The sequence below is a fragment of the Coenobita brevimanus genome, chromosome 57 (genome assembly GCF_032717465.1).
Source record: "Coenobita brevimanus isolate Jiangsu-jjx chromosome 57, ASM3271746v2, whole genome shotgun sequence".
NCBI lineage: Eukaryota > Metazoa > Arthropoda > Malacostraca > Decapoda > Coenobitidae > Coenobita > Coenobita brevimanus.
In genome coordinates this window covers 28,662,082-28,689,757 of record NC_137010.1, presented here as the reverse complement: position 1 = coordinate 28,689,757, position 27,676 = coordinate 28,662,082, and the positions used below count along the sequence as shown (strand labels likewise).

The following is a 27,676-nucleotide window of genomic DNA, read 5'->3' as shown; positions in this document are numbered from 1 at the left end:
GATGAAGACCCTCGACCTCAGATTTTGAAGGAAGGATTTCGCAGCCGGAAGCGCCTTTTCACCATCATTTTCAATTCTCAAGGACCAATATGCGTGGATGTGATGCCTGAAAAGTCCACTATCACAGCCCAATACTACACAGACCAGGTCTTCCACAAGTCTTGGAACACAAGGCCAACACCGCACCAACCCGCCGTCGGTCTCGCCTTTTGCTGCACCAAGACAATGCTGCACCCCACAAAGCTCGCCTTACTATGCAGTACCTGGAACAACAAGGTATAACTCTGCTCCCCCACCCACCCTACTCCCTTGACCTGGCTCCCTGTGACTTTTGGTTGTTTCCAAAAATTAAATCTGCCATCGCTGGGAAGCAATTTCATCGCATCCAAGACTTGGCACGGATCGTCAATTCAGAACTCAGAAGTATACCGTCTTTAGAGTACCACGCTTGCTTCATGAAGTGGAAAAAGAGAATGGAACGCTGCATAGAGATTGGAGGGGAGTACTTTGAAGGAATGTGAGTCATAGTTTGATAGTTCTTCATGCTAATAAAAGTTTATGGACTCACTGTCATTTCTTTCTAATCACCCCTCGTACTTCCATCCTCTATGTTCAACAATTCCTTAAAGTGTTCTCTCCATCTGCTCATTTTTTCTCCCTTCTCCACTAGTAATCTACCATATTTATCTTTCACTCCTCTGCTAACTTCACTTCCACGCTGTCTTACTCTTTTCACCTCTTTCCAGAACATTTTCTTACTGGAATAATTCAATGTGTAAATCGCATATTCCAAGAAGGAAATGAAAGTGGAGGAAACAACAGAAATGACTTGTTAAGATTACTATTTAAGAAATGCAAGAATACAAATGGTTTGAGGGCATCTTCAGATATGTGGGAGAAATTAGACTGGGTTTAAATTAAATGACAAGAAGGATGAAAGGACATAAAAGAACTGATAGGGATATGAGATACAACAAAGTGGAATGAAGATATAATGACCATTTCAAGCCTTTTTTATTTATAAGGAGAGGACGTGTGGAATAATAGCGAAGAGGACAATACCCCGGCTTCAGAAACTTTGTTTAAAGCAAGATCGAACACATTGCCACTGAAGGACTGAAAAAGATTTCCGAGAATCGAGCGGTGCAGAGTTACAGGATAATATTCATTTTGTTTTTCCCACGGCAGCCGCCGATCAGTCGGATCAAAGCCAAAAAATCGAAGGCTAATGGCTACAACAACCATATTGAAGTTACAGCAGAGATAATGGGGAATTTCCCATTTAGTAATGTAGAAAAATCAAATAAATCATATAGCAAATATGGAAATCGGGAGAAAAGATAGAACACCTCATTCGCGAGTAGGAACAGGCGCTTTTGGAGGCGCCGTTGGTCCGCATTGAAAAAGATCACGTTGTTGTTTATTGAAATTATCGAAAAAAAAAAAAATTATGTAGTGGATCTCTGTTGCACTACTCCCCCCTCCCCGCTTCCTTTTATATAAGGGAACTGTTATTAAGCTAACAGAAAGAAAACTACTATATATTGATATGGCTCAACATATTCAATGGTATGCTGAGACCACATTTTCTCATTGGTACCGTATATTTAATATATCTATTTTAATTAATAGTGAGCACGGCTTTCATAAATGCTATAATATCTAATTCTAAACATTTAAAAGCTCAAAACATCTATCTTATTTTATACATTTTTGAAGCAGAATAACAAGAACCATCTGGCCGGCTTAGCTACTGCACATGTTGTTGTCTTCCTTTCAGCTCGAGGTGTGAGGGTCTGAGGCTCACGACTTACGATGGTAAATATTATTGTCTGGACCTGTATTATTCTAGCACATATGAAGCAACAATTAGGAAGGGAGATGCTTCGGGACCGAGGTCACTGTGCGATGTAGGAAATATATAGTAAATGAGTGTAATAAAATAGTAAAATCAAAGAAAACTGAGCCTCGTGGCGTGGCTGACATGAAACATGTGTTTACATCAAGATACCACAGTTTACTCGCTTTCCTGGTTGATAAGCCTGAAATGTGTAAGCTTTAATGGAGGTGGTTTGCCAAAGAAAGATGATAGAATGCCATAATTAGATACTAGAAAATGGAGATAGCAGACTGGAAAAGTAAAAAAATTGGAAAGCTCTGACTGCCGTATGTTTAAAGCTAATGGGCTTTTCCTAAGGGCTTTATATCGAAACGGTATGCCAAAAGTTTAAGTAGGGAAAGACTTCCCTCAGTTTAAAGGGGAAACATGCTATGGCTTTTGCAAACTCTGTAGCTTATTTAATTATTCATAACAGTAACTCTACTTCCGGAAAACATAGAACAATGTAAATAATTTATGTAAAAAAAACATTTAAGCTTGCCAAAAATGCAGTAAAGTTTGACAAGTTTCCAATATACTCCCCAGGTTGTGCTGTATATTTTTCTGGTAGTTTTTTATGAGATTTAAGTGATGCTGACCTTCATTTTTGCCCCTATTTTTCCAATCATGAACTTTGGATGAGGAGGTGAAATGAAGCATTTTCGACTGAACACGAAGGCAAAAATCACTTAAATCACATCAAAAACCACTAGAAAAATATACTGCACAACTGGTTAACCTAGCCAAACAGACCTAACCTAACCTAACCTAACTGACAGAAGACAAATGCAATTGTCACTCAAATCGCATAAAAAACCACCAGAAAAATATACTGCACAACCGGTTAACAACGAAATACATCTAAACTAACCTAACCTCCTGCAGTGGAATGCTTACATCTGAGATATAATGGTCCAGGTTGTGCAGTATATTTTCCTGGTGAATTTTGGTGTGATTTGAGCTATTTTTGTATTAGTTTTCTGTCGAAAATGCTTCATTTCACCTCTTCTTCCAGCCAAAGTTAATGATTGAAAAAGAGGCAAAATGAAGCATTGCCGACGGAAATGAAGGTCAAAATCACTCAAATCTCATCAAAAACTTCCAGAAAAAATACACCGTGTTTTCTTAATAACTCAGCGGCTTCCTCTGGTTCTGAGTAGAAATGCTTAATAATGCATAAATAATCAGCATTACACTATTACACTCAGTGGACAGATCACATCCTACTTCTTCGGAAGCCACAGCGAAAAGGATTTGAATTTCCCCCCAGAAGGAATCAAAGACTGCACTTAATATTGTTTGGTAGAATACTATCACGTGACATAAAGTAGGCCTATGAATGCGTGAAACAGACCTACTGTAGCAGACGCGTGCGTTGTTGACAGAAAAAGAAACACGTACAAACGCATGCATTCTTTACATGGACTGGCAGAATCAAGATCCAAAGTATGGTTTTTCGGCTAATTTTAATTAGATTTATTACCTCTGTAATTATCAATTTCCAAGTGGGTTTCTGGGGGTTCATCAGCATTCGTAGGTAATATACTATGTGCTTATGGTGGTAATATCCCAGAACTACATATTGGCAACTTGTAAAGTACTGTAATACCAAAAATACAATGCAAACAGTGGAACTGAACTGTTGGTTATTAAAAGCCATGAGTTGTATGTTACCGAGTAGTAGGCCAAGCTCGGGCACTTCTCTGCCTAAGTGTCCGGCATCATATGACCGTGGCAGTTGCGCTGCCAGAATTTAATTATAATCAGTCAATCTGCCCTAGTGGTGACTTTTTTTTTTTTTTTTTTTTTTTTTTTTTGTAAACAGCAGGTGAGATCCTAAAACTGACATGTGTAAACCACTCTTATACATATCCATGTGATTTAACTGAAGATCGGATATTCAGTCAGTGATACAGGTAATTATTTATGTTAGTATATCATATATGATGCGACAAATACTGTTCTTCGATCATAGGCCAAAGTATGAAGCATCATGACAGCATCAGATCATCTTAGCGTTTTAATCTCAGGCACTACAAACTATTTGTCTTTTTCTTCTAATACCATTTTTAATTATTTATCAGCAGCATCCAATTCATAATTCTTGGTAATCCTTACTAAGATATATGCTAGGACTACCTTATTTTGCAGTTTTTTTTTTTCTTCCCTTGCTTTAGGCTTTCATGGAATCCTTCTAGTACTCTCAAATTGCGTTTTCAAGTTTCAGAGTTTTTCATTTATTTTAAATGTGGTAAAAAGCACTTTAAAAAGTGGTGTTTGTTCACAGACAGCCACAATCTTGCGGTGGACAAGTACAAATGGACGTCATCTTAGAATGCCATATATGAGTGAAATTACCAGTACCTTTATCATTGCCTACTTATCCAAACCTAACCTGCATCTTCATAACAGCCATACCTTATTTATCCTAATCATACTTAACCTATTTAAAACTAACCTAACCAATTATATGCTAACCTAACCAAACTTATCCTAACCTGTGTGCAAAGACTGATGAACCTAACTGAAATTTTCATAATTCAACCCACCCTTATTCATTCTAACCTATTATAGGGTACCCTAACCAAATTTATCCTAACATAACCTATGTCATTCCAGTTATCATTTTCCATGTTTAGTGGTGGACCATCATCATACTATAAAACACACTTCAATACACCTTTATTAACCCGCCGCGTCCCGTCGACGTATGGGTACATTGCAACATTTTGCATTTGCCAGTCCCGACGACGTACTGGTACGTTGTGCAATTGCAAGGTCCCTAATTTGCACAATTTTCGCGTGTGATTTTTCGTTCGTATACACAGGACACCTTCCTCTATTCCTCTACAAGATGCCAAGCAGGGACAATGCCTTACACCACATAACCTCCCCCCCCCCCGCACGCCATTGTCTCGGCAATTCACCTGTTACCAGTGACCTGGCCAATAAAGACATTCAGGGCCAGAGTTATTCCCCAATCGATGACAATGTGGAGGACAAAGTTTACTTAGCATTAGAGGAAGAAACAGTCAGAAATGATGGTCAGGTAATGTGGCAAAAGAAGGTCAGGTATGGTGATGAGTTTGTGAGTGAAACAATGCTTATAATGCCTATATTACTGTTTGAAAACCAATATACCGTATTTCGCGGCATGTAAGACGCAGCATTGTGAAAGACGCACCCTAATTCTGGCAGGGCAGTTCTGTGAAAAAAAAGTTTGCCCCAACCAAGACTGCAGTAAGGTTTCTTGATAAGAGCCATTACCACACAGATACACACTCACCTTTCAGAATCTATTCATTACTGATCATCAGCCTTTGGTTTCTTTTTTTATATACAAAGAATGGTACAGGAAAAGAAAACAATGCCCCTTCTTGACAAAACGTGACTGATATGAGCCACTATCACTTAGATACAACACTCACCTTTCAGAATCTATTCAGTACTGCTCATCATCCTTTAGTTTCTTCTTTTATGTACAAAGAATGATACAGGAAAAGAGAAAATAAAACCCCGTCTTAACAAAACGTGACTTCAAACCACGAGGCCATCTCAACTTGGTTGATAAATATGTATCAGTAAACTGATATAAACACTGTTTTTAATATTTTATGAATTTAAAACCACAAATGAAGTCAATAAACTCAATTCTTTCATTCACTGACAAAAACATAAAATACAATGAATGTTCACATCAGTTCATTTATCCTAAAAGAACCCCGTCATATTCCACACCTGTTACAAATTTCCTCACATTGCCTTGACTCAAGCACAATATCAGACGACTACCATCATTAATCATGCACTCTAACCTGTAATTACCTCCACAAATAATATAAAAAGGTATCACTTGTAAATACACAAATTACAATGTTTTACAACCAAAGTTCAATATAGCAAGGCTGCTTGGGAACAGGATAGACAGCTGTTTTTACTCTCTTCTCTCAGTATCACTCCTTCACTGTCAGCTATGTTTGCCTTGCAGCATCAGCAATTAAAAATGTATGCTTCACTGATCATAATTTACTATAAACATTCATTTCAAAACATACTATGGTGAAAACATCCATTGTTACACCTTAGTAACACTGCTGCCTCCCAGTCACTAGACAGCAGTCTCTACCCCTTCCTCTCAGTATCACTTCCTCACTGTCAGCGATGTTTCCCTTGCAGCATCAACAGTTAAAAATACGTTCTTCGCTGATCATAATTTACTAAAAACAGACATTCATCTTAAAACATGTCGAGAATGGTGAAACTATCTCTTAGCAACACTGCTGCATCCCAAGCGTTAGACAGCTAGCTCAACCCTCTTCTCCCAGTATCACTCCCTTACTGTCAGCTGTTTTCCTTGCAGCATCAACAATTAAAAATGCATATTTCTCTTACCAGAATTTGCTAAAAACAGACATCCATCTCAAAACATTCGAGTACTGTGAAAACATCCATTTTTGGTCTTAACACTGCTGCCTCCTATAGTAGGACTCGCGCACGTTTGCGGCTGTGGTGTGGCCCGCACCTGTGTACAGTGTTGCCACGTTTTCTATACCGTTATCTCTCTCTCTCTCTCTCTCTCTCTCTCTCTCTCCTGGCGGGAAATGTGAGCCACCCTGAGTACTTTTGATTCTTTTATAAGTTATTTATAATTGTGCTTTCATCTGTTAATTTGGTTTTGTTATATTTAGTAGTAGATGGAGTGTCAAAGTTACTGTCCGCTGAGAGGTTTGTTACGTTACTGATTCATACACCCCGACGTAGTGGGGTGTGGGTGTAGGTGTGGGTGGGAGTGTGGATGTGGGTTTGTTGGGGTGGTGGTCCAGGGGGGAGGGGAAGTGTGAAGGGGGATTTGACCTGAGACACCCAGGAGGGATTAAGAAGGGAGGGAAGGGGAAGGGGGGGCTGGAATCACCTACCACATGGCGGGAAATGTGAGCCACCCTGAGTACTTTTGATTCTTTTATAAGTTATTTATAATTGTGCTTTCATTTGTGAATTTGGTTTTGTTATATTTAGTGATGCCGACAATGCATTCAATGCATGCCCCTCTCCTGCCTCTCTCTCTCTCTCTCTCTCTCTCTCTGTAGGGAAGCTATCTGTCAGTGCTGCCACTCACAAGAATTATATGAATTATTTCTTTTACTTTGGATATTGGCATATTTCTTCTTTTTTCAGGCTCATTCTCTTATATCCATAACTGTGATATTATTACCCACCCTAAAACTACGCTAAAAACCATTAAAAGTGACTACAATATCTTTTAGCAACACTGTACAATATGTATGCCATGTTTCTGTGTTACTGTATAAATATTTTATGCATAATAAGATTACTGTTGATTCATCCATCAAAATACACAAGTGTAAGTTTTATTCATCTGAATTTATCGAATTTGTGATGCCTTGTACATAAATAGCTTCCGTTTCACATCGCAAGTTGGGGAAACGTGGCACCATTGTCCACAGGTGCGGGTCACACCTAAGCCGCAAGCGGGCGGGAATCAGACTATAGTTGCTATGGTACACACACACACAGGCACACATGTACACACCACATGCAACATTCGCTCACCTCTGAAACATTTACATCAGTCAGTTTTGGAGTACCCAGTGGCTTTATTATATGCCAAAAACATCAAAATGTATTTGGTTGTTCAATATAAATATCATCACTTAAGGACATGAAACATCTCAAACAATTTATTCATCCAAACATCGTCAGTGCAAGACTAAAGGTGTACAGCACCATTGATCCTAAATTTTCCATGGTTGCATCTGTCATGATCACCTAAAACCTATATTCACTTCATATTACTGACATGGTGAAAATTTCACTCGTCTTCAAATCCTGAGAATTCATCACTACTTCCCCCGAGTCCTGAAGCATCACTGGAAGTCATCACCACGGTCATCATCACTGTTTCACTGTCACTTTCATACAGTAAATGGTCCTCAGTACCATCCATTGAATTGCTTATACCACACTTCATACGATTTTAACTTGGCAATGGTTTTAACTGAGCACAGGCGATATTCAGACTTGGGGCATTTGATACAGCCCACATTAACCTCCTCAGTACATGTTTCCTGAACTGAATAAAATCATATGGCGAGCATGAATAAACTACCCTATAAAATACATTGCTGGGCTGAAGGGATTATAATAAGCGGATTATCAGTTCCCTAGCCTGACTCTTCCCACTTCTACTTCCTTAACTACACCCACACCAAACTCTCACCTACACCTTAGGATTCTGGTCGTTTCGGCCGTAACGTCCAAAATGGCAAACGATTTTACAACCTAACCTAACCTAACCTAACAAATTTGGACGTAACGGCCTAAATGATCCCCATTGCCGATCATGAGAGCTTTGCTTAGGCAGCAGAGATGCAGAGAGTGAACATTGTCAATCATTCTGATCGCTTCGTCTGCTAAGAATACAGCAGAAATGGCGGACGCTGATATGAATGCCCGTCAGGCACTGCTATTTCAGATATTGCATCAGTTATGCTACTCAGTGAATTTTATCCTATTTTCATAACAAAATACTGTAATTGGGTGTGCCCTGAGTTGCATATACATTGCTAAAGTACTTCACTTGGCTGAAAAAGTGAAGCTGTAACTTCGTTAGCTTGCTAGAGTAGGGTGTACGCAAGACACTAAACTGCTAAGTTGCTAAACCGCTAAACCCCTTGACGGTATTGGCCAGTTGAGCTGAAAACAATCCCGTGAATGCTTTGTGTTCTTGAACTTGCATGTTTTAATATCTGCTGCATATATACACTCACAAAATGTCACAAAAGTAACTGACCTAATTAGGGTTACTGAATTTCCATACGTGACAGAAGTCTGTTTTGATGACTTGGCAGTTTCACTAGCCAGCATCTCTCCAGCATGATTGCTTTGCTAGTTAGTGAATGGATGGCAAGCAAAGTGGTCATGATTGCCTTTCAGAAGGTTAGCAGACAGTTCACCAGTGAGCACGTTAGCTTGCTAGAGTAGGGTGTACGCTAGACACTAAACTGCTAAGTTGCTAAACCGCTAAACCCCTTGACGGTATTAGCCAGTTGAGCTGAAAACAAACCGTGAATGCTTTGTGTTCTTGAACTTGCGTGTTTTAATATCTGCTGCATATATACACTCACAAAATGTCACAAAAGTAACTGACCTAATTAGGGTTACTGTATTTCCATACGTGACGAAAGTCTGTTTTGATGACTTGGCAGTTTCACTAGCCAGCATCTCTCCAGTATGATTGCTTTGCTCGTTAGTGAATGGATGGCAAGCAAAGTGGTCATGATTGCCTTTCAGAAGGTTAGCAGACAGTTCACCAGTGATCATGTATGTTAGCTTGCTGGAATAGTGTGGATGCTAAACTGTTAAATTGCAAAACCGCTAAATATCTTCACGATGTTAGCCGGTTAAGCTGTAAACAAACCTGCGGAAGTTTTATGTGTTTCTGATCTCGGATGTTTCTTAAATCTGCTGCATATACACACTAGTGTATATTATTTTTAAAAATAAAATCAAGTCTGCATTCTGTAGAAAACACCTGTGGTTGCTAAGCATTGAGATGATCATCTTTATAAGAGTTTCTTCTCAGTGAAGCCTAACTAACCTGCCTTAGTTTAATGTGCAGGACGCATGGGGATATTTTAAGTTAACTTTGAGACAAAAAAGTGCGTCTTATATGCCGCGAAATACGGTACTCTCGTACTACATATAAATTCGTACCAAGTAAATAAATAAATACTGTTTATGAGTGGATAAAATAGTTACCCTCCCATAGAACTCATTTTCTTTGGTGCTAGCCTGTTAGAAAACCCAGTCAGGTAAGGAGGTACTGCTACCTGGATCGAGTATTTTAAACCTCAGGTGAGCGATTTCTCTATGAAATTTCGATGTTTCTCACCAAAAGCGGAGGTTTTAGCCCAAAATTTTTTTTTCCGAAAATACCTCGGGATTGGGGGGTGTCGGAGGCACAAAATAGCTCGGGACGTGACGGGTTAAGTCAGTGAATCAGTTTAAAGTTACATGTGTGTATATATATTGCGACAAAAATGCCACAGAAGAAAAGTGTCATAGACTTGTCTAAAATACTGAAAAAGTGGATCAGAATCTCAGTTCTGTTCTTGGCTGAAACTATAATACAGTAGACCCTTTTTATCCGCGGATTTAAGTTTTCGTGGATCAAACTTATTTTAATACTGTATTATACACTGTAACTTAATTTGAATTTGGCACGCAACTCGCACTTCTGTTGTAGTTACAGTTAGCAAACCTGCACCCATGGGCATTGCTGCCACTCTGCCAAATTTACTGTAAACACCAATCAGTTCATTACGTATGTCATCACCCTTCTCGTGTTTGCAACTCTACTGTACTTGATTGTGTAATTGAAAAATGACTCCCAAGAGACAAGTAAAAGATAAAAGTAATCCTTCTAAGCCAAAGAGAGAACGTAAGGTGTTATCTGGCATCCTGTCAGAAGGGTCAGACTAGACTCATAGCTCACCTACAGGGCCGCCACATATCTCGTCGCCTCACCACATTGGTACTGTAGGAACTGCACTACAATCATTGTCATCATCATACAGCAATCATCATTGTACGAAGGTTATGACGAGAACACAGTCTTTTGGTGAGTGTTAATATGTATTTATCATATTTTACAGTATGTTTTTATTTTTTCAGGGATGTGCTTGCCTTATGTGGAAATAATATGCCATTTTGTGATGATGACTCGAGTAGCCTATTCATGGAATTTGCCTTCCGCGGGGGTCTCTTGAACCTAACCCCCGTGGATAACTAGGGTCCACTGTAATACCAAAGTAATGATAAGTAAGAAACAAGCAGGATTTGCATGGGACAAGACAACCTAATGATTTTATGGTTCTATTATTGTTTCAACGCTAAATGGAAGTCATTATTTTTCTTTTCGCCAATGGATAGTTCTCTCAGTGACAAGAATTTTGAGTACCAATACTTAAACCACAAGTCAGTAATAAAGTCAGTACAGATTTGTGTTTGCTTGTTTGTGTTCTGAAAATTTGGATGGAAGCTGGTCTTGACGTGGCCAGATCTTGTGAGTTATGACTGCATGTTTGTTTCTACCACACTATACTGGTCAAAGTCACCGGCCAGTCAGCGACCTCATGTCAAGGGTGGCCATTTTGAATGAGTCATGGATGATGGCCAACAAGTGACCTCTTTGCATTTTGATTTGTTTAAGGCCAGTAATTTCAAACTTAATTTCCCCAAATAGGAGAGGGAGGCCCTTCTGATATATTTGAATTTAGTCTAGCCGTGGCGGCTGTCCAGTGCACCTGTCTGACTTGTGACTTTGGGTTGTACGAAGTTCTGTAAATTTTTCGAGAATGACCAGGCTTCTATTAAATTTCTAAGAGATCACGGCCTTCTGCCATAGAGCAGAGAAGCCTGAAGTTCATATGCAGAATATGCAGAGTATTGAAAGGCTATGGTGAGATGTGAAGGAGTGGACGAAGTGGCCAGGAATGAAGACTGAATACTTCCATCAATATTTTTCAAGATATTTGTTCCTAAAAGAACATATGACTGCCACACCCTACCACATCATTGTCGCTGCAGCCTGTCTCTACAAGCCATACGGGCAAGCCAACTGCTAGTAACTTACGGTAGGTTAGTTTAGTACAGCATGGCTTTACAAGGTTAGGTTTGGTTGGTTAGGTTGATTATATAAAGCATGGCCTTACAAGGTTAGGTTTGGTTAGGTTAACCCGCGGCGTCCCGTCGACGTTCTTTAACATCTACACGTTTTGTCACTGCCAATCCCGTTGACGTACATAAACGCGAATCGATTGCAAGGTCCCTAATTTGCACAATTTTCAATTTTCGCGAGTGATTTTTGGTACGTATACATGTGACACCTTCCTCTACAAGATGCCAGGCAGGGACAATGCCTTACCCAGCATGACCTCCTACCCCCCCCCCCCGCACACCATTGTCTCAGCAATTCACTTGTTATCAGTGACCTGGCCAGTAAAGCCATGTCATGCCACGGTACGAAATTCAGGGCCAGAGTGATTCTCCAATCAATGACAATGTGGAGGACAAACTTTACATAGCATTAGAGGAAGAAACAGTCAGAAATGATGATCAGGTAATGTGGCAAAAAAAAGTCAGGTATGGTGATGAGTTAGTGAGTGAAACAATGCTTATAATGCCTATATTACTGCTTGAAAACCAATATACAGTAATCCCGCATATTTCGCGGTAGTTACGTTCTTGTAACCCCCGCGAAAATTTAAATTCGCGAATACTCTATTAACAATTGAATCTTGCACTTGTGTCCACCATGCTGCCCATCACACAGTCCACGTCCATACTGATTGCAAGACAATTCGCCGTCAGACAATTCCCCGTCAAAACATGGACGATTCCCCTTCAAAACAATTCGCACCCTGGACGATTCCCCGCCATTCTATAAATATACTAATCAATACTTTGATAAATATACTTGTTATTAATTAATCAATACTTAATACTTTAATAACTATATTTCAGGGGGATCCAGAAAAGTCTATGTTCAGTAGCGTAGGTTCTGGATATTATTTATTAGTTGCACCTTTAGTCAATAATTAACTTGTTTCTTCCTCGCTGTAGTCGCCTTTGAATTATATTCTAGCGTCACCCATAGCTATCTTCATTAATGAAGGCGAATTATCTTGTGTTTGTTGTGACTGCGAATTGTTCCGAAACCTCCATACTCATCCCGAAATACCTTCTTACAAGATTGAAAGCACATACTTCATTATGAAGGAAAAACGTAAACACCGTACTGTAATACACAATTATCTACACATTTATTCACAAAACAGTACAAAATGAAAAGATGCATTAACTGGTGATAGCAAACACTCGCACGGTCGCTTCTTAACTTGTCCAGTAACACAATTTTCTCTGCTAAGGTCATAACTTTTCTTGATCGTTTTGTCACTTTGGAGTTCTTACTAATTGTATCATTAGCCTTTGGTGAGGCTGGCTTACGTCCTGGGGCCATGTGGAAAGCTAGTGGGAGGCAAGAGGCTCATATCATAGTACGGTTACAAGAACACCAGACACGTGAGCCAGTCAGGCGTAGACTGAGGATTATGCGGGGCAGAGAGCAGTGTTGCCATACCCAAACAACGAAATTATGCTAGGGCAGTGAAAAAATTATGCTAGATTGAGCAAATTTGTTCCAAGTAAAAAATGAATTATGCTAACTTGAAGCTAAGTGATAAAATTCTATACATATTCATGCTATATATTAATTATGTACTGTTTACTATGAAAATATTAAACTAACCTACATACAGTAAGAGGGTAAATATCGGTTTTCTGCCCATACTGCTTTTTCCCACGAAACTTACGTTTTTCTGATGGATTTTGATGTGATTTGATTTTGAGCATCATTTCCGTCGGAAATAACCAGATTTTGAGATATGACCCCCCCCCATCCCCCTGCAACAATGGGGGATCTTTGGGGAATCGGGGGTTATAGGGAGGGGGGGAAACACAGAAAATGGTCATTTCCCACTGAAATGAAGCTGAAAATCGAATGAATCATACCAAAATCCATCGGAAAAACCTAGGTTTCATGGGTAAAATACAAAGCTCAAACTTATCCTAACCAAACCTAACCGAACCAAACCAAACCTAACCTAAAACCTAACCTAACCTAATCCAACCCAACCAAGCCCAAACTGAGTGTAACCAACTATTCAAACCTTACATCTTACCTTATTCGTCTCTCTCTCTCTCTCTCTCTCTCTCTGCTTTGTAGCTTTTATAAAATTATTCCAAAAATATTCCATTCCATTCTAAATTATGCTAGAATGATGCTAAAACTTCTAATATGCTAAAAAATATTCCAGACTCGAAAATTTTATCAAAATAATGCTAAAAGAATAAAATTATGCTAGATATGGTAACACTGGCAGAGGGGCCGCGGGAAAGGGACAGAGGGTGGCGTGAGTTTACCACGCTACAATTGGAAGTTGCGGGAATTTCAAATTTTTTGTTTTCTGTATATTCAAGGATATTTTAGTTGAACTTATTAATGCTAAGAAAATCCGCGAGAGGGCAAAACCGTAGACAAAAAATCCGCAAAAAATGCGGGATTACTGTACTCTCATACTACATATAAATTCGTATCAAGTAAATAAATAAATACCGTTTATGAGTGGTGTGAAATAATTATCCTCCCATAGAACTCGTTTTCTTTGGTGCCAGCCTGTTAGAAAACCCAGTAAGGTAAGGAGGTACTCCGACCTGTATTGAGTATTTTAAACCTCAGGTGAGCGATTTCTCTATGAATTTTCGATGTTTCTCACCAAAAGCGGAGATTTGAGCCATTTTTTTTTTTTTTTTTTTAATGGTCAGGATTGGGGGGAGTCAGTGGTGGAAAAGTGGTCGGGATGAGGCGGGTTAATTAAATAAAGCATGGCCTTACAAGATTAGGTTTCATTGGGTAGGTTAATTAAATAAAGCACCACCTTACAAGGTTAGGTTTTGTTTTGTTTGTTCAAATACAGCACGGCCAGTTTACCACATGGCTTTGGTAATTTCCGATAGAATCAGTACTCATGTATGTTATTCTTTCTAGAACCTATTTTAGCAATTTCTGTATGACTTTTATTGCCAAATTTATCACACATTGCCCGTTTCAGGGGGAGAGGGGGGGAACAAAACTCGAAAACAGATAATTTGCAGTAAGATTGACAATGTATATAACACTAAAATCATTAGGTTCCAGAAAAAAAAAGACAGGTGAGGTTTTGGGCTGAAACGATAATTTTACTGTTTCAGTGTACAGGAAATAGTCATCAAAGAAAGTCACCATTAATAGTGGCCTCTATAGATTACAACAAAGGCCTTGATTCTACAAAAAGGGGCATCGTAATAACCTTAAAGAAAACATATATAAGTAATTGAAATGTGAATGGATGAGAAATAGGGGCATGGAAGAAGTTGAGAGGCGGAAGAGAGAGTTATATGTAGAAAGAAAGAGATAGGTGAAAAGATTAGTAAGAGTAAGAAGAGAGTGGATGAGGAATTTGGAAGGAATTTGAGTGTAAAGTGGAGGGACTGTAAGAAAATGTTCTGGAAAGAGGTGAAGAGAGTAAGACAGGGTGGAAGTGAGGTTAGCAGGGGAGTGAAAGATAAAAGGTGGATTACTAGTGGAGAAGGGAGAAAAAGTGAGCAGATGGAGAGAACAGTTTAAGGAATTGTTGAACATAGAGGATGGAAGTAATGCGAGTATAAGTGGCTGGGGAATGGCTGGGAGAAGGAGGGAGGTAAGACAGGAAGAAATCAGTAGGATAGAAGTTGTGGAAGCAATGAAGAAAGTTAAATTGAGGAAAGCCCCAGGAATTGATAGTGTGTGTGGTGAAATGCTGAAGCATGGAGGAGAGACAGTAGTAGAATGGATGTGGAAGATGTGCAGATTGGCCTGGGAGGAAGGTAGAGTCCTGGAGGATTCGAAGTCAGGTATTATTATTGGAGAAAGCATATGACAGGGTGGATAGACAAGGATTGTGGAAAGTGTTAAGAATATATGGAGTAGATGGGAAGTTGTTGAATGCTGTGAAGAGTATGTATGATGGTGCAAAGGCTGCAGTGCGTGTGGATGGTGAACTAAGTGAATTTTTCTCTTTGAAAGTTGGTTTGAAACAGGGATGTGTCATGTCTCCATGGTTGTTCAATCTGTACATGGATGGGGTAATAAAAAAGGTACAAGGTAGGGTAGTGGATGTTGGAGTGGCCCTGGTGCGAGAGGATAGTGTTTGGAAACTCCCTGTACTGTCGTTTGCAGATGATACTGTGTTGTTGAGTGAAGACGAAGGGGAGCTGCAAGGCTTGGTGGATGAGTTTGAGAGAGTGTGTAAGAAACGGAATCTAAAGGTGAATGCAGGGAAGAGTAAAGTGATGGTCTTTGAGAGAGGTGAAGTTAGTGAATGTACAGCGAGGTTGGATGGTGAATTGGAAAATGTGAGTACATTTAAGTACTTGGGTAGTGTGATGAGTAAGGATGGTGGTTTGGAGGGTGAAGTGCTTGAAAGGGTACAGCAGGGAAGAAAGGTTGCTAGTTCTTTGAAAGCAGTGATAAGAAACAGGGAAGTGAGCATGGAAGTGAAAAAGTTACTACATGACAGTATTGTGATACCAACTCTAACGTACGGAAGTGAAGCTTGGACATTGTTGGAAGGACACAAGTCAAGAGTGAGAGCAGTGGAAATGAGTTATTTAAGAGGAGCCTGTGGAGTCACGTGGAGAGACAAGGTGATGAATGAGGATATAAAGGAGCATTGTGGTGTGGATATGGATGTGATAGGAAGCGTTACGAGGAACACACTGAGGTGGTTTGGCCATGTGGAGAGGATGGAGGGTGAAAGACTGACGAAGAGAGTGTATGTGAGTGAGGTGGAGGGGGGAAGAGGGAGGGGGAGGCCGAGGATGAGATGGAGGGATGGGGTGGAGAGGTATATGAGAGAGGGGGTGTGAGTTGGGAGCAGGGCAGTGAAATGGCGGGGAACAGGGCGACTTGGAGGCGATTTGTTTGTGGCCACCCCAAACGGGATTGAGGCGTCTGGCAATAGATAGATAGATAGACAAAGGTAAAGGGGAAAAAGAAGTGTGTAGTAATCATAGGGGCATTTGTCTTCTTAGTATAATAGGAAAAGTGTATGGTAGGATACTTATTGACACAGAAAGAACTGAGGAATTAGTTGGAGAAGAACAGGGAGGCTTTAGGAAGGGAAGAGGTTGTGTAGGTCAGATAATCATTCTTAGATCTTTAGTGGAAAAGTTTCTAGAGAAGGGAAAGAAGTTGTATGCGGCTTTCATGGATTTGGAGAAAGCACATGACAGGGTGGATAGACAAGGATTGTGGAAAGTATTAAGAATACATGGAGTACATGGGAAGTTGTTGAATGCTGTGAAGAGTATGTACGATGGTGCTAAGGCTGCAGTGCGTGTGGATGGTGAACTGAGTGAATTTTTCTCTTTGAAGGTTGGGTTGTAACAGGGATGTGTCATGTCTCCATGGTTATTCAATCTGTATATGGATGAGGTAATAAAAGAGGTACAAGGTAGGGTAATGGATGTTGGAGTGGCCCTGGTGAGAGAGGATAGTGTTTGGAAACTCCCTGTACTGTTGTTTGCAGATGATACTGTGTTGTTGAGTGAAGACGAAGAGGAGCTGCAAGGCTTGGTGGATGAGTTTGGGAGAGTGTGTAAGAAACGGAATCTAAAGGTGAATGTAGGGAAGAGTAAAGTGATGGCCTTTGAGAGAGGTGAAGTCAATGAATGTACAGCGAGGTTGGATGGTGAGGAATTGAAAAATGTGAGTACATTTAAGTACTTTGGTAGTGTCATGAGTAAGGATGGAAGTTTGGAGGGTGAAATGCTTGAATGGGTACAGCAGGGAAGAAAGGTTGCTGGTTCTTTGAAAGCAGTGATAAGAAACAGGGAAGTGAGCATGGAAGTGAAAAAGTTACTACATGACAGTATTGTGTTACCAACTCTAACGTATGGAAGTGAAGCTTGGGCGTTGTTGGAAGGACACAAGTCAAGAGTGAGAGCAGTGGAAATGAGTTATTTAAGAGAAGCCTGTGGAGTCACATGGAGAGACAAGGTGACGAATGGGGATATAAAGGAGCGTTGTGGTGTGGATGTGGATGTGATAGGAAGCGTTATGAGGAACACAATGAGGAGGTTTGGCTGTGTGGATAGGATGGAGGGTGAAAGACTGACGAAGAGAGTGTATGTGAGTGAGGTGGAGGGGGGAAGAGGGAGGGGGTGGCCGATGATGAGATGAAGGGATGGGGTGGAGAGGTATATGAGAGGGGGGTGTGAGTTGGGGGCAGGGCAGTGAAATGGCGGGGCACAGAGCGACGTGGAGGCGATTTGTTTGTGGCCACCCCAGACGGGATTGAGGCATCTGGCAACTGATAGATAGATAGATAGAAATGATTTCAGAACTCTTTCAAGAGGACAAAACATAAAATTACTGGGAGACAAATCGAAATCTCTGGTTAAGCAGCAGAAGAGCCGTACCATTTCAGTTACCGGTACTGTTACTCCAGTTTGTTTTTTGTATTATTAAAATCATTCCTATGGTAAACAATTGTCTTCTGACTTCTCTTTCATCCCCATTGTTGTTATCATCATGTTCCTTAGGCCCACGCCTCACCAATGTTTGTAATGATGGACTTGCTAAAATTTACTGGAATCATGGTTAAGTTAGGCTGGTGGTAGGTGGTGGCAGCCATCATCCACTCACTTGATGTAGGGCTTCCTACTTCTTCCCACACCTTGATCATGTTTTTTCAGTGTCTGCTGCCCTCTTCCTGTTTCTCCTATCTTTCCTGTCACATTTTATTGCTCTTCTTTCCTTTTCAGATGGCTTTACATTGAGTAACAAGCCAAATGGTTTCCTGTAAACCAGGAAACTATTTAAAATGCTGGGTGGTGACCACATAACCAACCACGCATGTCAACAGGTGGGTTGGCGAAGGGTTAGTGTGCCTCCCCATAAAACTTCTGAAAGATACGGTAGAGGGGCACAGTTTGGCCAAGATTTTAAAAGGCAAAGGCATAATCCATCTGGCCCATTTTGGTGCTTGCATGTAGTGCAGCTAGCCTATTGATTGATTGATTGATTGAGTCATCATCCAATCCTATGTTGTGCCATGAGGAGCCCAGGGCTAGACAAGTTGGTCCTGACATTTAAGATGAAAGTGACCAGCCTCACTCATCCCTGAGTGACATTACATGAGGAATAAACCCCCAACCATCCCTTGGATATAAACCTTCACCGGCTCAATCTGATTGGAGCTCCGTAATTACCCACTAAATCACCAGGCACCAAAATTTGGTTATATGGTTGCCACCCACTGTAGTGAATGGTTTCCTGGTGTACAGGAAACCATTTGTCTTGTCACGCAGTGTAGAGTCACCCACAGGCAGAAGGAAGGGAAAGAATGAAGGAAAGAAAAACAGAAGAGGGAGTGTAAAGTCACCATTAGGCAGAAGGACAAGGAAAGAAAGACAGAAGAGGATGGAAGGAAAGAAGAATGGAGGAGAGGAAAAGGCAGACACCCGAGAGCAGCACTACATCGAGTGAGTGGATGGTGAGCACCCCCACCTACCACAGTGTAACATTATTTAATGCTGAATATGCTTTCGGTTTCACATGCTAGCTTTATTACTATGACATTCAGCAGTGTGCCTAAATTTTAAATACTTAGATGTAGTCAGGGGTAAATGTATGGGTTACTTTAATCCCTTGGCTATGATAATCTCTTTAAAAGGTCCCGTCGACAGGCTGCACCATTATGTTTAAAATCCACAAATCGATTTCAAAAGTTGTGACCTGCATTTTGGCACGAGTACTTTGTGTATTCATCTGCCCACACTTGGGGTTGCCAGGTCATCCTTTTAGCATCCTCCACACCACATCACGCATTACATAATTACGTGAGCCCAGTTTGCTTCAGGAAGTCATGGCGCCTACTGGTGGTTTGTTGTGTTTGCCCCAGCCCTCAACTTCGCTTGGTGTTACCAAAAAAAAGGTGCTAAAAGTTGTATTCCACAGAAAAGGAAGTATGCACCTACTAGTGACAGCGATTCTAGTGTGGAATATACAGTAAACCCTCTGAAAAAACAAGCCAGCACACCACGCTCCAATTGGTGCCAACCCATCCGTGTTACGCCACCATGACTTTCACACACTCGTCAACTTCTAGCCCCTCTGGCAAGGTGATTGTACAAATGTAAATAAGTGGTAAAGACTAAGTGTAAGTGACTAAAATATAAGGATAATGAAAGTGTCTGGTGTAAGCTATGTAAATATCTTTCATTGAGTTTAGCGTTGTTTACTATTACTGAGTAGTTTTTCACGGTTTGGTATCACACCAGGATAAATAAGTGATAAAGAGTAAGTGTAAGTGACTAAAGTATAAGGAAAGTGAAAGTGTCTGTTGTATGCTGTGTAAATATCTTTCGTTGAATTTAGCATCATCTACTGTTACTCAGTAGTTTTTCACAGTTCAGCATCACACTATTTTACTTTACAGTGTTGTAAAATAATGATTTTGAAGTGCTAAGTGAACCATTCGAGATAATGCAAAGAAAGTGATGCATATAGTGGTGCGTGGTTGGGAAATGAAGTGTGGTGAGCGGCTGTGTGGGTGGTGGTGCGTGTCGGACAGCTACAGTGACGCAAAAAAAACACCAATATGGTGTTGTTTCCGCTTCTGTTTATGGCATCGTAGGAGCATCTAAACTTTCACTGATGTGCTCGTAGGTAAGAAGAAAGGTTTTGCTTTCTTATGCTTGTTGTATTTATTTATTTTTTATCATGTTCAGTAATGCAAAAATTATTGCATTGAAAATGGGTAACTTTTATGTGGATTGCCGCGTCAGGGGTATCGCTCTCGCCACCTTAACCGCAGTCGGGGTTAAGTAGCAGAAAAACCTTACCAGTTCACTTCTTAATCTTATTCCTGCATTCCTTATTTTTCTTATTACTTTTGTGGTTGTGTTCTATTGTTTTGTGGTGATTTTATTTTCCTTTTGTTTTTATCAGTGATTTGTTTACCTGATGCATATTGGTTCTTGAGTAATCTCTCATTTATCTAAATGTACAGTATCTGGACATGTTCATTATCCGGATGCTGGACCTTAGGTCTGTTAAATCTATCCAGATTTATTGCTGTTGTCTGGATATAAAAGTCCCTGAAATCTTTGGCCTCCAGCCGACATGTTTAAACATTCGGTATCGTGGCCGCTGGGCTCAAGCCATGAGCAGGAAGTAGGCCATAACCCACAACCAGAGCTAAAATGTCTGTCCGCCCCAGAATTGAATGATCAAAGTGACACGCTTGTCCGATCACTCCCAGCAAACCTCCAGCACCCACGTAATACGACTGTAACCCATATGCAGTGTCAACGTCTGCATCCATCCCCACTGGATGTCCAGAGTTCCGCGGCATCCGAGCTTAGTCTTTCCTAACTGTTGTCAAGAGTGCAGCACAGACCGCAAGCCACGAGCATATGTTCAATGACAGTGGCTGTCAGCCTCTCTACCAAACGTCCAAAGTCGCCCCATCATCGGGAGTTGTGTTTTCTCATGGCCGCAGGGCGTCTAACAGACCACAAGCCACAAGTAAATATACTGTACGGTAAAAGCGCACCTCTGCCTCGTGACAGAAGGGTGAAAATCTTGCTCACAGCCTCGCTTCTCTTGCCCCTCCTGTCCCTCCTCCATACCCTCCTGACTCCCCCCTCATTTCCTCCTCTCCTTCACGTTGAGAGTACTGACTCGTGAGTTTTTAAAGTTTTTGTGATTTACTCAAATACTCTTGGTTGTATCAAAATTCCGGTGACCACAAGAAAGCTCATGAAATTCTGCATCTAGACATGTGCTTAACTCTTCAAGGGTGCTAGCAGAATTTTGCACTAGGATGGTGGGAAGTTATGTGACTCGAAATTGATCCACTTACTGTACAGACTAGATACGTAAAATCCATCCTAGACAATTTACCAACCAACAGAGTTCCAGGCCCAGATGGAATTCCTCCAGTTGTTTGAAAAGTGTTCCCCAGAACTTACCTCTGTTCTAGCTGTATTCAGACCATGCATACGTACTTCTTGTTTCCTGAATTCATGTAAAGAAGCCAATATCCACTCAGTTCCAAAGAAAGGAAGTTCCTCTGGCCCCTTTGATTACAGACCAATAGCTATCACATCTTCTCTTGGTAAAGTATTTGAAATTATAATTAATAAGCACATTGTTAAACACCTTGAATCCTACAACTTAATTAGTGATAGACAATGTGGTTTTTGCCATGAAAGATCCACCATTGTATACTCAGTCTCCTGACTCATACCATCCATCAGTCAATTGACTATCATTGAGAAACTCATGCAGTAGCCCTTGATATTTGTAAAGCTTTTGACAGAATGTGGCATTTTTCCCTGCAATCCAAACTCCCTTGCTATGGACTAACGTCTTTTGTTCCTCTGCTTTCCTCATGTCTCAGTGACAGAAAAATAAGAGAAGAAGTAGATGTTTTATATTTCAGTTTCCACTCAGTTAATGCTGGCATGCCATAAGGTTCAGTTCTGGTACCAACCCTATTCCTAGTTCATATTAATGGTCTCTTATCCCACAATCCCATCCATTCATGTGCAGATGGCAACACTTCACAGTTCATTTATACTCAAACACCCATTTACAAAGTTTATTATCTCTAACTCTCAACTCAGAGCAGCAATCTCTGTAAATCAAGACTTATCTAAGATCAGCGAATGGGGACAAAATAACCTTGTCTCAATGCTAGTAAAACCAGATACAGTATATACAATTTACAGGTAGATAGATATTGCCAGATTTGTATATTATGTTCAATGCTACTAATATTCCCATCTCCAAAAGTGTTGGAATTCTTGGTGTTCCACTTAACAGTACCCTCAGCTGGACCCCACACATCAGATCACTCAGTAAAACTGTCTATAAAAAGCTTGGATTATTGTACAGAGTCCGTACCTTCTTCACTGACGACCAGTTAGCTGTAAGATTCATTTGTGCTCTCAGCTAGAATATTGCTCACCCTTGTGGAATGGATGTGGAGAGGTTGTACTAAAACAGCTAGACAAAATTCAGAACAAAGCTGTTGGAATTATTAATAAGCATGCTGTTTTAAATAAAGTACCTCTTCTACAAGTAAGAAGGAATGTTTCCTCCCTTTGCATTATTTTACAAATACAGTACTGTACTGTACTGTACTTTTATGGCAAATGCTTAAACGAAGTTGCGTCCATTGTGCCACCTCTCCATCCCTTCCTTCATGCTACATGGGCATCTGGCAGTGCTCATGACTGGATAGTCACATAGCCATATTGCAGAACTTCTGTCCATCAGAATTCTTTTATTCCCTGAACTGCATCTCTGTGGAACTCTTCCTCAGAGTGTTTCCCCTCAAACTTCAGCCTACAGCTGTTCAAGTCCAACCGTTACATATTTTTTATGAATGGAGGCTGCCAGTAATCTGGCGTATGGATTTTTTTTTTAAATTTGTTTTTCTTTGTTCTGTTATTAAAAATTATATACAGTATATATAAAGGTAAGGTTTACTCCAGAACACTATTCTCACTGAATTTCTGTACGTTACTCATCAGTCGTCTGTGTTTTTATTAGCTTATCTTATAGTATAAACACTACCGAAGATGATGGTATACCATTTATAACCATTTAACTAATTTCCGGTGGCATATTTGACTGTGGAATTTTTTTATGGCCAGGGAACAGCTATCACTAGTGTCATATAACTGATTTTCCAACCATCCTGAGGATTTTTGTGGATTTTTTTTGTTTATGCATTGTTTCCTAGGTATTTAACATTAATATGGATAATCCTATGGGTATGTGTGTTTTGATGTCTAAATATGGCAGATTGACCTGAAAGGAGTACCAAAATTAGGAGGGGTACTGTACATATAGTAGTGTATAGGTAGAGTGTTTTTTGTTTTTCATTTTTTTTTTCATTGTTTTCTTGGTGTTTAGCGTATCTTTGGATATTCCTTTGCGTGTTTTTATGTCTAAATATGGCAGAGTGATCCGAAATCAGTGCTGTACACTCACGCACCAAAGTATCTACCCCCATTGGTGGAAGGTAGTGGAAGTCAAGGTTAGAGAGAGGGCAGGCGAACGGACAATCATGAGTGGTAGTTTGGTACGGAGCTATGATGTGGAGGGTGAGAAATCTGATGAAGTTGTATTTGAAACATTTCCATGCTATTCACCTGCAAAATATTATGCATTGATAACATACACAGCATGTATTATAGACTACAGTATGTTATCATGGAGTCCTGTGAAATGTGGTCCAAACATGACCCATCTGTTTCTGATCCTCATCATGCCAACGAAGCACCAAGCCAATTTCACTGCAGCCTGCATCACGGAGGCTAACACTGGACAAGGTGAGGTTTATATTGTTTTTTGTTGGTATGCTGACTAATCCTACTTTATAACAGAACTCAGTACTCGTATAGTCAGTCTGTTTGAAAATTATGTAATGTGTTGCCTTAAACTGTCATGATGCATTGTTGTTCTTAATGTCTGATTATTATAGTCATAATGTTATCATGACATCAACATAACATCTTCTTTTTCCCAGTTGTCAATGTCATGTTAACACTATGATTATAAAATTGGAAATTAAGAACAATTTGTAATAACAGTTTATGGCAACACTACATAATTGTCAACCTGACTGACTATACCACCACTGGATTCTATTTTACAAATGAAGTAGGACTAGTCAGCATACCAACAAAAAACAATATAAACTTCACCTTGTCCAGTGTTAGCTTCCGTGATGCAGACTGCAGTGAAGTTGGCTCAGTGCTTCGTTGGCATGATGAGGATCAGAAACAGATGGGTCGTGTCTGGACCATGTTTCACAGGACTCCACGAAAACATAGTCTGTGTTATAATATACACTGTGTATGTTACGAATGCATTATGTTTTACAGGCGAATAGCATGGAAATGTTTCAAATACAACTTCTTCAGATTTCACACCCTCCACCTCGTAGCTCTGTACCAGACTACCACCCATGACTGTCTGTTCGCCTGCCCTCTCTCTAACCTGACTTCCACTTCCTTCCAACGAGGGAGGGTACAGAAACTTTGGTGTGCAGGTGTACATACAGTAGTGTATAGGTAGGGTGTTTTTTTATTTTAATTTTTTATTTTTTTCCATGGTTTTCTTGGTGTGTAGCATTACTTTGGATATTCTTATGTGTGTTTTGATGTCTGAATATGGCAGATTGACCTGAAAACAGTGCCAAAATTAGGAGGGTTACTGTACATACGGTAGTATTTAGGTATGGTGTTTTGTGGTTTTATTTTATTTGTTTTTTATCCATGGTTTTCTTGGTGTTTACTTTGGATATTCCTTTGTGTTTTGATGTTTGAATATGCCTGAATGACTGGAAAACACTGCTAAAGTAAGCAGATATACTGTACAAATAAGTTAGAGATAGGATGGAGGTTGGGTATTGGTTGGGTCTGGGTATAGTAGAGGGGACACTGTTCATTATCTGGGCATTGCCACTACCTGTACATGCCCTTTGCTCTGTTATGTCAGGTAATTGAGGGATTACTCTGTGTGTGTGTGTGTGTGTGTGTGTGTGTGTGTATACAGTATATATAAATATATGTATCTATCTATCTATCTCATCTAATTAGCCATTTGTGTGTCCACTGTAGGACAGGCCTATCCCGACCAAAGTGGGGATGATACAGCCAATGTATCTCTACCAAGTGGCTTAGGCTGTCTAGCAGAGATTGTATGTAGGGTAAGTGCTTGTAAGTGTAATTGTAGTGTTGGAGTGGCTTTGGATGTGTGTGTAGTCTGTGAACCAAGTGTAATCGGCCTGCGCAAGCTGACTGGGTGCAAGCATACTTTATAGTATGGGACACTTGCTCAACCACAGCACCCCTTGTGTCCGCCAATGCAGTACATGGCCTGAAGAACACTCCCAAAGTTTATTACCCTGGCGAGGTGCGAACCCTCGTTCTTCAGTATACGAAACGCACACTTTACCACTGTACCACAGAGGCTCCATATATATACATATACCATATATATATATACATGTATGTATGTATGCAGTAATCTCTCCAATATCCGATGTAATACAGCCAAAGGCATGTCCGGAAATTGGGTCTTTCCGGTTATTGGGCCTGAGGCTTCTGGACAGGTACTTATGGACCCTAACCCAGCCTGACTCAGAAAACCACCTACATACCTCCCTACCAGATATGCATAGCACCTATTTAAGACCCTATTCACATAAGTAAGGGACACAAAGCATGCAATAAATGAAATAGAACCAGAGAATGAGGATTTAGAGGTGAGTGTGGAAAATAGCAGTTGACAGCCTATTGACACTCGGTAACAGACATGAAAATCACAATGAAAATCACCATTTTAAGACCCTATGCACACAAATAAGGGACACAAAGCATAATATAAATGAAATGGAACCAGAAAATGAGGCTTTAGAGGTGAGTATGGAAAATATTTAGCAGATGACAGTGTATTTACGACACGTCCCTGGTGGTTGTTACGAAGATTACCCCACATCTAAGGCTCTGACAGTGGTGAAAATGCTCTTGAAGCATGTACAGTAAAACAGTGTTGTGCCGCACTTAATCCTTAGCACTGTGAATTATAATTGTTTAAACAAAAACGAGCATAAGCGACAGTCATCCTGACGATCATTTACTCACGATGGTAGTTGAGCGGGGAACTGGGGAGGGGAAGGGAAGCCAGGGGAGTGGGAAGCGCGCGTTAACACAACAGCTGTTCGGCACCGTGCGCCAAATTCAAATTACAGGTGAAAAATTTTCAGATTTTTTTTTTTTTTTTTACATTTTTTGGCCATTTTTGGGTTCGGAAGGCCCGGGCCCAAAATGTCCAGACATTGGGGTGTCTGAATGTTGGGCGTCCAGATATTAAACAGATTACTCAGTAATCCCTGTACTATCCGGACGCCCACTATCAGGACTTCCCACTTACCGGATGTTTTGGGCCCGGGCTTTTGGACCCCCCCCCCACCCCCCCACCCCCACCCCCACCCCCCAAAAAATCGGATTTTTTTCAACCATACCTTGAAATTGGCACGCAGCACCAAACAGCTGTGTTTACGCTTACTGCTTGCTTCCTGCCTTCCCCCATCCCTCCCCAGTTACCACCTAACTACCATCCTGACTAGTCGCTCTTTCAATGGATGCCGCATGTGGTCATTTTTGTGAATGTTTTTTTCAACCTTACCTTGAAATTGGGATGTAGTATCAAACAGCTGTGTTTACGCTCGCTGCCTGCTTCCTGCCTTCCCCCCCATCCCTCCCCAGTTACCACCTAACTACCATCCTGACCAGTCGCTCATTCAGTGGATGCCGCGTGTGCTCATTTTTGTGAATAAACAGTGAATAAACTGCAATACCTCGCCACTAGACCACATGGGAATTTACAGTGTTGTGCAGTGTTATGAAAGTAGAATTCAGTGTGCAGAGATTAAGTACAGAGTGTAAACTGGCGGTTGAAACTGGCATTTGAAACTGGCATGGTGCAATCAAGACAGAATATGCAGTGTTAAACAATTATGACTCATAGTGCAAAGGAGTAAGTGCAGCACAACACTGGATTACTGTACGTGCTTCAAGAGCATTTTCACCACTGCCAGAGCCTTAGAGGAGGCGGGTTAACCTTCGTAACGAACGGCCACAGACGTGTTGTAAGTACCCTGTACACTGCTAATATTTTCCATACTCACTTCTACTTCCTCATTCTCTGGCTCCTTTTCATCTGTTTTATATTTCTGTCCCTTATTTGTGTGAAAAGGGTCCTAAATAAGTGCTGTGCATGTCCTGTAGAGAGTTATGTAGGTGGTATTCTGAGTTAGGCTGGGTTAGGGTCCATAAGTACCAGTCCAGGAGGCAGGGCCCACTATCCAGACGGATCCACTTTCCGGACATGCCTTTGGCTTTATTACATCGGATTGTGGAGAAATTACGTATCTATATATACTGTATATGTATATATATATATATATATATATATATATATATGTGATATATATATATATATATATATATATATATATATATATATATATATATATACAGTAATCCCTCTAATATCCGAACGCCCAATATCCGAACATCCCCACTAACCGGACATAATCCTCCTGGGAT

General features: G+C 40.5%; 1 protein-coding gene across 4 annotated transcripts in view; it reads left to right on the top strand.

Moving 5' to 3' along the window:
• Positions 1-1,743: 1,743 nt before the first annotated feature.
• The window catches only part of RpS26 (ribosomal protein S26), a 51,838-nt gene continuing 25,905 nt past the window's right edge, over positions 1,744-27,676 (top strand). For 2 of the 4 annotated variants that reach the window (XM_080274465.1, XM_080274464.1), the window contains exons 1-2: positions 18,964-19,024; positions 25,184-25,272. In XM_080274465.1, the coding sequence (XP_080130591.1) occupies positions 18,979-19,024; positions 25,184-25,272 (135 nt within the window). In that variant the 5' untranslated portion in view covers positions 18,964-18,978. Of the gene's footprint in view, positions 1,819-18,896; positions 19,036-25,183; positions 25,273-27,676 lie in introns of those variants that run through there. The other 2 variants (XM_080274468.1, XM_080274467.1) reach the window with 2 other exon arrangements.